General features: G+C 40.2%; 1 protein-coding gene across 2 annotated transcripts in view; it reads right to left on the minus strand.

Moving 5' to 3' along the window:
* LOC126274762 (leukocyte surface antigen CD53-like) overlaps positions 1–14285 on the minus strand; it is a 123257-nt gene that overhangs the window by 76569 nt on the left and 32403 nt on the right. For both annotated transcript variants that reach the window (XM_049977141.1, XM_049977140.1), the window contains exon 3: positions 9562–9729. In XM_049977141.1, the coding sequence (XP_049833098.1) occupies positions 9562–9729 (168 nt within the window). The remainder of the gene's footprint in view (positions 1–9561; positions 9730–14285) is intronic.

Below are 14285 nucleotides of genomic sequence, written 5' to 3' on the forward strand. Positions count from 1 at the left end.
AGTGAGATGTTGAGCTCAGAAAGAGGAAGAGGTGTTAGTATTGTGCTATGCATAGCTTGAGGGGAGAGTGTCTCTAGAAAGGAAAAAAGAAGAAAAATAATAAAGTGAAGGTGTTATGTGGAATATTGGATGTTTTATAATCATCATTATTATTATTATTTGTTTGTATAACATTTTTTTATCAAACCCCTACTCTGCTTTATCTAAGTAATCCTTCAATGTATAAAACGTATTGCATAACAGGTACTTTTTAGCTGCCTTCTTAAATAAGTGTATTTTTGAAATTTCTTTAATCTCTTTTGGTAAATTATTGTACAGTTTTATTCCTTGGTAGAAAATGCTGTTTTGCGTTTTATGTTTATTTTTTCTTGGTAAATGTAAGTTGAGTCTATCTCTTGTTGCATGGTCATGGACAGAGCTGTTTGTGCAGTAATTGCCAATGTTACTTTTGATGTGTACAACTGACTGGTAAATGTGTTCACATGGAGCAGTTAAAATTCCCAGTGTTTTGAACAGATCTTTACAATGTATTTATAGATTTCCTAAAAGCTTGCTCACCATAAATACTACAATACTCCTCATGACGTCGCTGGAAAAGTAATTAAGCCGCAGAATCTTTGACGGCCAAGATGCACGCATAAATTGTTAGCCCACTCAAGAAAAAAACGTCCTGTATAAACATAATCGTCATGACAACATAGTGGAACAAGTCTAGTAACGCTATTATAGTTTTGTTGCTTCCTGAAATGAGAGTTGCACAGACCACCACAATACATAGGGCCTACGAGAGGATATAAGCATAATCCACTGAGTTACATATGCATTTCATTGTCATCGACATGCATCCCGTTTACATGGGGCTTCAAGAACGGGTTTCGTAAACCGATTTCCCAGTTGCCAATTCTGGGTGGTGATGTAAAGCAATTCAGAATCGATTCTGGAAATCCGATCCTAGTTGCCTGTTTCGCAGCACTGCAATCGATTTTCGCTCCCATGTGAACACAGCCGATTTTGAAATGTGCTTGGGCTGTTACATTTCGCCTTAATTTTAAAAATTTTCTCCAAATATGGACGGAGAGCCTTTTTTTTTTACATTGAAGGATAAGTAGAAATATCAGACTGAAGTTGTTTACGCCTCGTCTACTTGAAGAGAAATACTGACTGTGATGCCTAAATGAGAAACTGTAACAGGTGTTTTCCAGGCGCCATATTTAACTAGCCTAGCTGCAGACCTTAACAAGACAGCGAAAAAACTGTTTTCGAAGTTCGGTTTTCATCTTTCGGGAGATGTGTTACACGTTAACATAGTGATGTAGTACAGCGTGCGAGGACACCTGGCGCTATATTCAAATGGCACACTGCGTACAGGGGCGCTCAAACTGATTCTATATTTATAGAATTCCAAAAAGGTTTTTGATAGCATTACTCATAAACGGTTCCAATCAAACTGCTTCCTGTTGGACTATAGTCTCATTTCCACGTGAAACGAAATCCAATGAGATTGAAGCCAATGCGGAAGAATACACGGCGTAATGTTTACATCAGGTTTATTCTTGTGATGAACAGAGTATAGCAATGGCTCGCGAACTATGGGCCCCAAAAAGAATTCATTACACCCTAACACTTTTCTGTTTTCTATATTTTACTTCTGTATGGCTCAATACATTTTATCAATATGTGCCCCGAGATATTTAAATTTCTCTACTGTCTCATAATTGTTTTGTCATTGGTGTGTACTTCAAATTTAGCATCACTATTCACCACCAGATACTCTGTTTTTGATAGACTCATTTGTAGTCCCCATCTGTGGTATTCCTGATATAAACGTCATATCATGAACTCAAGGTATTAATCATCTTGTGCTATAATAGCTTGATCATCAGCAAAACTTAATGAAAATATCTGTACATCGTTGACAGTGATTCCCATTCCTCTGCAGCTGTTGTTCCAGTTTCGGAGAGCCACTTCTACATATAAATTGAACAGAATGGGTGACACACTGCACCCTTGTCTCAAACCTTGAGTGACATTAATAGGTACTGATAACTTTGAACCTCGTTTAATCTGCACCGCGTTATCTTTGTACACTTCAATAATAATTTGTAAAAGGTGATTATCCATACCTATATCTTTCATAGCTTCCCACAGATTAGATCTAGGGACTGTATCGTAATCCTTAGCTAAATCTACGAAAGCAATGTGTAGCTCCTTCCCTACTGCTATAACTTTCTCCATTAGTCTTTGTAAAACAAATGGGTTATCTGCACATAATCTGTTCTACCTAAACCGGCTCTGGTCTTTCGCAATATAATGGCCAATATTTTGTCTAATTTTTTCAAATATTATCTTGCCAAATAAGCCTCTACAGCTGTTTGTGTATTTTCTATTCTCTTTCTTGAAAATAGAAACCATATATGACTTTCTCCATTCTGAGGGAATTTCAATCCTTTTACAACAGTAGTTCATCAGGCAGATTATTCGTTTCGTCAGATATTTTGTTCCAGCCTTCAATACTTCAACAGGAATATTTCCTTTACCAAGTGATCGGCCATTCTTCATTTTAATTAATGCACTATTCACTACCTTTATTGTAGTGTTGATTTTTCGATCAGTTGCTTCCATATTCTCTTCATTCCCTTGCGTGTAATACAACCTATCTTCAGTTAAAAGGTCTGCATAACGCTTTTTCCGTTCCTTTAAGGGAATTAGGTTGTCTACTGCTTTGTTTACTTGTGTGTTCTTCATAAGGGTAATTGTCCTCCACACTTCTGTTGTTTCTGATCCACCTATTAAGACTCTCAATTTCAATACATTACTGTCCCCACATCTTGTTCTTTTCTAATTTAATTCTGTTTCCTAATTCGTTGTCTGGTAGTTTTGCCTGCCGTGTAGTGATTTAATTGGTATCAGCTTTTTTGTAGAGATTTTTCTTTTCCCTAATCAACATCTTGAGGTCATCACATATCCATGGAGGATCCCGTTTACCTAGACTCTTACTCTCAGTCCCTAGTACCTCTAGAGAATTTTTTGTAAGTGCTTTTTTAATATTTTCGTTTCTACTTCAACATTGTCCCTCTAAAGGGACACTGCCTTATCGAAGGTACCTTCAGTACCAGGCGGGAGGGTTTGCTTGCTCCAGCGAAGTTGAGGCCTATGCCGGCGATAGCGTAGCTACTGGTAGGGTCACCCAAGTCAGACAGGCCACAACGGAGGAGCCAGTCGAAATGTATACCACTAGGGAAGGGGGATCTCTATAAGCATGGTGAAGACCACCCTCCTAGGGGAGTAAACGCTTATATCAAATCCTGGTCCTCCAAGTTGAGGGTTGGGTCAATGGGCCAGCACCTCATTATCCACAAAAAATTTCTACACGCTCGACAATCTAAAGTAGAGCCTCGTAAATCGGTTAGAAATTCTTTACGACAATTATTGGTAAGATTCATGATTTTTTTTCACATACAAGAGACAGGTGAAGACATATTGACAGAAAATTGTCATCACTCCTAGAGGCATTGAGATGGATTTGCAGTGGTCCAGTTTCATTCTTGACGTTATGGTCTTTATTGCTTTTTTTGTTTTAGTGGTAGAATTTCCTTGCAACTTGTAGAGTGACCTATAGAAACAGGCCATATGGCTTTGAAACCATCAGCAGATATTGATCAGTTGCCAAGTGCTTCAGTTTCCTCAGGAGGTATATGAGTCGTGACAGTTTGTCATATACGTGGGCATTGTGTTCTTGTCATCTTCTTAACTATCTACCGTGAACCCCAGAAGATTCACAGTTCCTGCACTTTTTAGGTATCCTTTGTCACTGAGGCCACAAACCAATTTTTGCTTTTTTTCTCCATTTATTTTATTGTTGTTTGTAAGAAACCATTTCTTTATACCATTAAATAAAACCTGTACTTCTTCTTCAGCCTTGCTAACATGAATGCCTTTCGAGTTAGGTCATCTGCAAATTGCAAGTACTGTCCATGAGAGCTTAAATCATTTATAAATACTAGGAACAGGAAGGGACCCGTTACCGATCCCTATGGCACACTGTATGCCAACTTCCATTCACATTATAGTGCTCCTTCACTGATAAAATCTGTCTTCTATTTTCCAAATAAGATTTGAGGATTGCCAGAACCGTGCTTCCAACTCCATATTTATTGAGCTTGTTTAGGAGTACCTTATGAGGAACGCAATCGGACTCATTAATAAGGTCACAAAGTGTCAGTGATATGATTCTTTGTTTTCAAAACTATGCTTTATCCCAGGAACCAGATCTGGTGCTGCTGTCATTGTAGATTTGCCTTTCTGGAAACCATGTTGTGCATCTGTGAAGAGTTCATTAATTTCAGAGTAATTTGATATTTGGTCTTCCATTATAGTCTCAACGAGTTTAGTGAAGACTAGAATGATTGAAATTGGTCTGAAGCTTGCTACCATGGCTAAGTCACCCTTTTTATAAACTGGTACTGTCTGTGCAAGTTTAGGAAAGTCTGGAAATACACCAGCAGTAAAACATTTATTAATTACCACAGTTAACTGCTCAGCAAATTCATAGACAATTTTCTTGAGAACATTAGTAGTCATCCTGTATACATCCTGACTATTGGAAGGTTTATAATATTTTACAATCTTTATTACATCCTTTTTTGTAATTCCCTCCAGTTCATCATTCTACATCTTTTGTTATTTATTACAGCAACTGCACAGTGTATATTGAGGTCTGAGATTGTACTTATAGAGTTTCCCATAAGTCAGTAAAACAACTGTTAAAGTAATCTGGGATACAAAAGCCTAAGAGATAGGTGGTTTTCATCCCGTGCTAATCGATCATGTCCCAGGCTGCCCTGCACGAGCAGTGAGCTTCTTCAATGAAACTATCATTGCTTTTATTTTTGGCTTCTCCTAATTCCCCTCGGTAACACCTTTTTGCTTGTAAATATTTGCTGTAGAACACGTCCTTTGCTCTGCGATCTGTTGCTGTTTTGTAGTGATCATGTAATAAAAGTTCGAAGTATTTTAATGTTTCAATTAATTAGTATACCACGTTTTTTCTTTCACATTGGGGATGTGTTGCAACATGCTCGTAGGACATTTTTTGGTCTTCTGTGAACAGATATAGTCAAATTTATCTTTGATTGTCGTTAAACACTCTTTAAATACTTTAGTCGCTGCCATTTATGCAATCCAGGCTTCCACTTTACTGCAGATACTGCTGTCTGAAAAGCATTTAATGTTTCCTTATTTATGATTCTTTTTGTGAATAGATAATTAGAATGCTATGTAACAGTTGGTTGATATTTACCTCTTTTGTGTTCAGTTCGAGAACTAATGCTCTGCCTTCAGATATCATTGGTTCAACTAGTCATCTCACAGCCCCAAGTATTTAGATTTGTGATCACAGTGTCAAGGCTGGCATCATCTCTGTTTGGTAGATATTTTGCTACCAACAGCCCGTAACTGCCTACTAGGTACATAAATTCTCTCTCTTTAGTGCTCTCTGCATCAGAGCATCGTTGAAATCACGACACAATGCAATTTTACATTTCGAGTGCATTGAGTAGCACAGTCATGAGTCCATTTAGAAGCGAAAATTTTCATAGTTGCCGTTTCGAGAAACGTTTAGTGTGACAACAGTTGTATTAAGATCCTGTAAGTCCAAAACAGGTAGCACTAAATCTAGAACCACAGAATTGCTTTTTAAATCAATTTCTTTATCACTGGATTTTCTGCTGGCATCTATAGACACACTACAAAGGAAGCAGTTGTTCTGTACCAGGCACTTACCAAGTTTAAGGTCTCAATACTGTTGTAGTACTCAGCTTCCTGTGATGTTAACCAATGTTCACATAGGAACAACACATTGGGCTTCACTTTTTCGACACAGAATGCCAGCACATCAAGATTAGTATTAAGACTTTGCACACTGGCCCCACTTATAACTACAGGAGTGACATTTTGGGTTGTATGTGATCCGTTTTCACTTAGTTGCTCGAGGTACCTGTTTATCATAGAGGAGCCTGTTTTGCAAGAATACTGGACATTCTGCGGGATAAAAAAATCATAATATTTTTGGGCCGTATAGTGCTGTCCATCGCTTTATCTTTTAGCTCAAAGTGAACAATAACTCCGAAACTCTTATTAAGTCCCTTAGTTTCACATTTCTCAGCTTCAAGGCTGCTATGCTTAGGATACGTTTCACCACACAGTATTCACTGTTCTTATCTTGTACCAAATATTGTTTTAATCATGATTTTAGTTTTGGCACTTCCAGATGAAACAGAATTCTGTGATGGTGAGCATGCATTCTGTTTGGCACTTTGTAGTGTATTTTTGTACGTATGCTTATGTTCTTCAGCCACAGTTGAAACAGTGACCAAATGTGCATTTCTTCTCCTTTTCCTGTGCACTTCTTGAACGGGTACCTCTTCATTTTTGGCGAATTTTCATATGTGAGATTTACAGGATTGTTAGGATTATTTAGATCGGAACACTGGTTTATTCCGTCTCATTAGATGATTTGCTATTTACATTTGGAATGTATGTCACTGTAGTGACATGTTTTTATTTACTTGACACATGACTCGTATGTATTAAATCACTGTTCACATTTGATTTAACGTTGTGGGTTTGTTTAATATTTACTTTAGAGCTACATCTTTTATAGCTTCTTGTTGTTGAGTATCAGTAGAGATAACTTGCAATATGCATCAAGCTGCTGTCTTCTGTTTGTTGTTGTTTTATAAGTCCGATGCACAGCACTTAATTTGTTTACTGTTTACACTTCGTTTACGTGAGTTCGTGTCGTTGTTTTGCTCACCAATTTCTGTTCTTCGTTTCGTAGAACTAATTTGTACAGAGTCCACGCTATTTTCATTGGTTTCTTCTCTGAGCTTTTCTATACACCTTGAAGACTGCAATAAGTATTTTTCTAGTCTTTCATTTCAACTGAGAAATGTGTTTAATTTTGTGTTTATTTCTGAGTTGTCGTTTGATAGTTTTTTTTGTTAACTTGACTAGGCTTTGTACTAACTTCAGTTTAGTTGATACGATTGTTCACACTATTCACTGTCTTTTTTTAAGTTCCTGTGTTTTTTTTTTCTCCGAAAAGTTCGATGCCTAAACTATTCTCGTACGCTTAACAATGAAACTTCTTTCGCTCTTCACAGCACGAACCCCTGTGCTTGTTAGGCCTATACAATCACTCTGGAATGACTCGACACTACAATCCACACGTTATGACTATTCCCGTGCTTTTAACTGCTTTTTTGCGCATTACACATGGTTTATTGTTGTCACCTGCCGCCAGTTTGTTTCATCCGAATGAGAAGGTTCTAATTAATACAAATAAATTAAATCACATATACACATTCATCGATAATTTATTAGATACTTGCGAGATTGTGATCTATAATTAAAATGCACTCTTTTTATCTATGTGAACCACGCTCTGTTTCCATTCTATATTGACATTTTTTGTAGTAATTTTCGTTTTTGTATATCTTTAGTCCTTGGATCCCATGTCGACCCGGTTCATTCAGTCTATTATAAACACAATTTCCATATAAATAAAACTAATAATCTTTGAGGGTCCTTGAAAATTATTTTAATCAAACTGGAAATTGGCCTTCAGCGTCATTCGAAATAGCAGAAATATTCAACTGACTCATCAGAGAAATGGTTATCCTGATGTAGAGGTTGTTTGATGCCTTAGGGATAACGTTACACGCTACCATAATAAAAGAAGCCGTCTTAAATAGAGGTGGGCGATCGTGCACAATTGTGGAGAGTGTTCGATGAGACCAGCTACTGGTGGAGTCATTCCGATAGGTCTATTCCATTAAACAGCGCGATGGAAATAATGACAATGCCATGTGGAAATGGAGCAATGTTGTGTCTTACTTATGTGATTAACGATAATAAACAACATTAGGCAAAGTTGTAGGTGGCTTTTCAAACGTTTCAAAATAACCTCAAACGTTATATCGAGCCATGGAACTGCAACTTTTGACTAACCAGTGAACACAAGATGAGCATAATTAAATCTATGGTGGTTGCGGATTTCGAAAACAATCCGGAGATTGACTTTTATAAACGAAACGAAGTATAGGTAGATCTCACTCTTTATCTCAGTCGTTTAACTTAAGTCATGGATCCTCTGTCACATAAAATCCTCATCGAGTAAAACAGAAGTGATTTGTGGCGTTCCCCAAGGTAGTGTTATGCTCCCTTTGCTGTTCCTTATATATATAAACATTTGGGAGACAATCTTGGCAGCCGTCGTAGATTGTTTGCAGTTGCCACTGTCGTTTATCGACTAATAAAGTCGTCAGAAGATCAAAACAAATTGCAAAACGAATTAGAAAAGGTAGCTGAATGGTACGAAAACTGGCAATTGACCCTAAATAACGAAAATTGTGAGGTCATCCACATGAGTGCTAAAAGGAATTCGTTAAACTTCGGTTACACGATGAATAGGTCTAACCTAAAAGCTGTGAATTCAGCTAAATACCTAGATGTTACACATAGAAAATGTTGTGGGGAAGCCTAACCAAAGACTGCTTTTTTATTGGCAAGACAATGTAACAGATCCGATGAGGAGACTGCCTACACTACGCTTGTCCGTCCTCTTTTAGAACATTGCTGCGCGATGTGGGATCCTTACCAGATAGGACTGACGGAGTACATCGGAAAAGTTCAAAGAAGGACAGCACGTTTTTTATTATCGCGAAATATGGGAGAGAGTGTCACAGAAATGATACAGGATTTGGGCTGGGCATCATTAAAAGAAAGGCGTTTTTCGTTGCGACGGAACCTTCTCACGAAATTCCAATCACCAACTTCCTCCTCCGAATGCGAAAATATTTTGTTGATACAGACCTACATTGGAAAGAACGATCACAACGATGAAATAAGGGAAATCAGGTCTCGTACGGAAAGATATAGATGTTCGTTCTTTTCGCGCTCTATACAAGATTGGAATAATAGAGAATTGTGAAGGTGGTTCGATGAACCCTCTGCTACGCGCTTAAATGTGATTTGCAGAGTATCCGTGTACATGTAGATGAATGATCTCTGATTGTCTCTCTAATTTTCTCTCATTCAGGATGCAAATGAAGTAACAGCCACATGCGATTTTTTTCTTTTTTTTTTCCGTTTTAGTTAAGAGTGTAAGGTGAATACCACAAATTTAACTCCTATGTCTAGTGTCACCCACTGGTTTCCTAAAATCAATATGCACGTCTTCTCTGAGCTAATCAGTGACAGAAAGTGTAAGTTTTGCTCTTGTAATCTTCATTCTCTTAAACTGAAAAAATAATATAATGTGAACTGAGCTCTTTGCATAAAACAACATTTGTTTCTTATGATCTATAATTGGAAAATTATCTCAACAACGGAAGTAGCATTTGAACTGAAAATAGAGATATCAAATAACGACAGCAGGGAGCTGCACTGTCTTGTTACGTAAAGTTGCTGCTGCAAGCAATTACCAGGGGACATTCTACATGGCTCTTCCAGTTCAACGAATCGGTTTTAATCTTATAATATTAGTTGTTCATATATTACCTTTTTCTGAACTGTATCCATAACATCTTGGCTGATACTGTCAGTATAGTAAGTGATTGTAAAATCGTATATTGTTGTATGAAGAACGAAGTTTCTGTCACCATAAAGAATAGCCATTACAGCAACAGGTGTTTGCAGAAGAAGTATAGTCAACAGGAACACAGCGTACTGCAACGGAAATATGAAATGTAATTAGTTAATTTCCAGAAATGACGCTAATTTTCAAATTTTATGACAAAATTTATCACTACGATACCTACCCAAATGATAATAGACAAAGCTGCATTTCGTCAGTGTTTATATATTGTCCAGTCACATTAATGGGACCATCTGTCGAAAACTTTAATAACGACGTTTTTCCAGAGAGGGCCGCTGTGAGACAAGCCGCTGTGAGACATGTAGGAGGATAGTCAACGAGTTTCTGGAAGGACTGACATGTATGTGGAGCCATGCAAACTCCAGTGCCGTGGGCCGCTGCGCTAGGTTTCTCGGTTGAGTGGCTGAGGATCAACGGTGTGAAACACCCGATCATGGTAGTCTCATAGATTCTCGATTGGGTTTAAATCTGGAAGTCTGGTGGCCAGAGGAGTACGGTAAACTCTTCCTGGTGCTCTTCGAACCATGCACATACACTGCGAGCAGTGTGAGGTGTCACATTGTTCTGTTATTAGATGCCACTTTAGGAAAAAGAAATTGGATGCAGGGGTGGAAATGGTCCCCAAGGATAGATGCATAATTGTATTGATCCACCATGCCTTCCAGAATGACGAAATCGCCAAGGGGGCGCCTTCCAGTCTGAACCATTCCAACGACTGTTGCAGGGTGTTTGCTTTCAGATGTTTCACGCTGCACCCACAAACGGCCATCTGTCCAACGCAGCAAAAATCGTGATTAACCTGAAAAAGCCGCTTGTTGCCATTCAATGTATTGCTGTACAAATTCCAACATTCGTCGCCAATGTACAGCAGTCAGCATGGGTGCATGAACCAGGCGCTTGTTGCTGAGGCCCAATGTGCATCATCATTCACTGAACAATCGTTGAGGAGAAACTGTCGGTAGCTTCTTGGTTCATCTGCATGGTCAGTTGTTCAACAGTTGCATGTCTATTTGCCCGTACACATCTCCACGGTTGTCGTTCATCGCTGTCATCTGTGGTGTGTGTGCACCACGGCTGCCTTGGAGTCAGTTTTGGATAGCGCTATTTTGCTATGCGCAATATACTTTACCACGCCAGCACGAGAGCAGTTTACAAACACAGCCGTTTCAGAAATGCTTCCACTCTTGGCCCGAAAGCCAATGATCATGTCCTTTTGGACATTAGATAAATCGCTCCATTTACGCATTACAACAATGACTGCATTTTTTTCCACGTTCCCCTTCAATCCCCCCTCCCCCACTCCCCCCACCCCCTCCAAGACGTTTTCTACAACCTCCACAACTAGTGGTGTCACCTGCTGCCTGTGAGTGGCCATTGTACGTTGACGTCGAACGTAGGTGGTATTCACATTAATGTGACTGGACTGTGTACACATATAATGGTGAAAGAAAGAATGGATTTTATCAATAATGGTTTTTTGGATTAAAAACCTCGTTAGGGTCGATGCTGAATTACTCTTACCATTGGAAAAAAATCATACATGTTAGTCTCGGATGATAACTTACATCATTGCAGATAGGAAAGAAAAAATATTAATCTGTTATTACACAGCAAATTGCAGGAGTATCCATGCTGAGGTACCTGAAATAGTCTCGCTTGTTAAAGGAGATAACGCCCCCATAGTATCAAAAAACAGAAAAATGGCTGAAACAGATAGTGAATACAAACGAATCCCTAAATTGAGACTGAAATATGTATTCCAAGGATAGTCCTGATGCCAACAGTGGCGGCGAATTTATTGCTAAAATTCTCGATATATATAGTGAGTTTACAGTCATGTGAAATAACCTGGGTGAAGGCACGCATCAAAGATGAGTCAAACATAGTAACTGGGTGTACGAATGTAGACCTTCCCGGTGAATGTTACTTGTGAAAAGCTTTCCGATTTCCAACCTTGATATTGCCACTCAGTTGGAAGCCCAAGAGTTTTTCATCCATAGTAATTTGATATTTTTATCGGTCATTTGGCTCAGTTACCATAGTGGCAGGGCGCTTCAGAGAATAAATTCACTGATCATGCTGTTGTAAAGGGGGAACACTTCATTGGCCACATTTACAAAGGGGAAGGTATGAGATTAAAACTTGTGGTAGAGACATGGATTACGCGTGAGATTCTTCTCAATGCCTTATCTGAAAATTACCTCGGGATAACTGGTTAGAATAATGTCTTAGATTTCCATAGCTTTCAGAGCCTCCATTCATACGTTGAATACTTATTGCAACAACGACAAAACAGTTTCAGAGGTCAGTATTTTAGAGATTATGGCAGACTTATTGGATAAAAGAAGTGGAATTTGATAACGAGAGCCTCTTTATAATAAGATACATTCAGAAGGAATGTAGACAGTATCAATAAAATGTGGACAATATCAATAAAATTCAGTTATGAAATGCATAAACTGTAACTTCATTCTTAATGCAAAATATTTTTATAAAAAGTTACTGTCATGCTTTGGTTTTTTGAATTTTTTAAAATAAAGTTATGGCAAGGAGAAAATATAAAAATGCAGTAAATGAAGCAGGTAAAAAAGAATACAAACGTCTCAAAAATGAGATTGACAGGAAGTACAAAATGGCTAAGCAGGCATGTCTAGAGGACAAATGTAAGGATGTAGAGGCTTATCTCACTAGGGGTAAGATAGATAAAGCCTACAGGAAAATTAAAGAGTCCTTTGGAGAAAAGAGAGCCACTTGTATGAATATCAAGAGCTCGGATGGAAACCCAGTTCTAAGCAAAGAAGGGAAAGCAGAAAGGTGGAAGGAGTACATAGACGGTCTATACAATGGCGATGTACTTGATGGCAATATTACGGAAATGGAAGAGGATGTAGATGAAGATGAAATGGGAGATACGATACTGCGTGAAGAGTTTGACAGAGTACTGAAAAACTTGAGTCGAAACAAGGCCCTCAGAGTAGAAAACATTCCATTAGAACTACTGACGGCCTTGGGAGAGCCAGTCCTGACACAACTCTACCATCTGCTGAGAAACATGTATGAGACAGGCGAAATACACTCCTGGAAATTGAAATAAGAACACCGTGAATTCATTGTCCCAGGAAGGGGAAACTATATTGACACATTCCTGGGGTCAGATACATCACATGATCACACTGACAGAACCACAGGCACATAGACACAGGCAACAGAGCATGCACAATGTCGGCACTAGTACAGTGTATATCCACCTTTCGCAGCAATGCAGGCTGCTATTCTCCCATGGAGACGATCGTAGAGATGCTGGATGTAGTCCTGTGGAATGGCTTGCCATGCCATTTCCTCCTGGCGCCTCAGTTGGACCAGCGTTCGTGCTGGACGTGCAGAACGCGTGAGACGACGCTTCATCCAGTCCCAAACATGCTCAATGTGGGACAGATCCGGAGATCTTGCTGGCCAGGGTAGTTGACTTACACCTTCTAGAGCACGTTGGGTGGCACGGGATACATGCGGACGTGCATTGTCCTGTTGGAACAGCAAGTTCCCTTGCCGGTCTAGGAATGGTAGAACGATGGGTTCGATGACGGTTTGGATGTACCGTGCACTATTCAGTGTCCCCTCAACGATCACCAGAGGTGTACGGCCAGTGTAGGAGATCGCTCCCCACACCATGATGCCGGGTGTTGGCCCTGTGTGCCTCGGTCGTATGCAGTCCTGATTGTGGCGCTCACCTGCACGGCGCCAAACACGCATACGACCATCATTGGCACCAAGGCAGAAGCGACTCTCATCGCTGAAGACGACACGTCTCCATTCGTCCCTCCATTCACGCCTGTCGCGACACCACTTGAGGCGGGCTGCACGATGTTGGGGCGTGAGCGGAAGACGGCCTAACGGTGTGCGGGACCGTAGCCCAGCTTCATGGAGACGGTTGCGAATGGTCCTCGCCGCTACCCCAGGAGGGACAGTGTCCCTAATTTGCTGGGAAGTGGCGGTGCTGTCCCCTACGGCACTGCGTAGGATCCTACGGTCTTGGCGTGCATCCGTGCGTCACTGCGGTCCGGTCCCAGGTCGACGGGCACGTGCACCTTCCGCCGACCACTGGCGACAACATCGATGTACTGTGGAGACCTCACGCCCCACGTGTTGAGCAATTCGGCGGTACGTCCACCCGGCCTCCCGCATGCCCACTATACGCCCTCGCTCAAAGTCCGTCAACTGCACATACGGTTCACGTCCACGCTGTCGCGCCATGCTACCAGTGTTAAAGACTGCGATGGAGCTCCGTATGCAACGGCAAACTGGCTCTAACTGACGGCGGCGGTGCACAAATACTGCGCAGCTAGCGCCATTCGACGGCCAACACCGCAGTTCCTGGTGTGTCCGCTGTGCCGTGCGTGTGATCATTGCTTGTACAGCCCTCTCGCAGTGTCCGGAGCAAGTATGGTGGGTCTGACACACCGGTGTCAATGTGTTCTTTTTTCCATTTCCAGGAGTGTACCTTCAGATTCCAGAAGAATATAATAATTCCAACCCCAAAGAAAGCAGGTGTTGACAGATGTGAAAATTACCGAACTATCAATTTAATAAGTCATAGCTGCAAAATACTAACACGACTTCTATACAGTCG

Source organism: Schistocerca gregaria, chromosome 1 (genome assembly GCF_023897955.1).
Source record: "Schistocerca gregaria isolate iqSchGreg1 chromosome 1, iqSchGreg1.2, whole genome shotgun sequence".
Classification (NCBI taxonomy): Eukaryota; Metazoa; Arthropoda; class Insecta; order Orthoptera; family Acrididae; genus Schistocerca; species Schistocerca gregaria.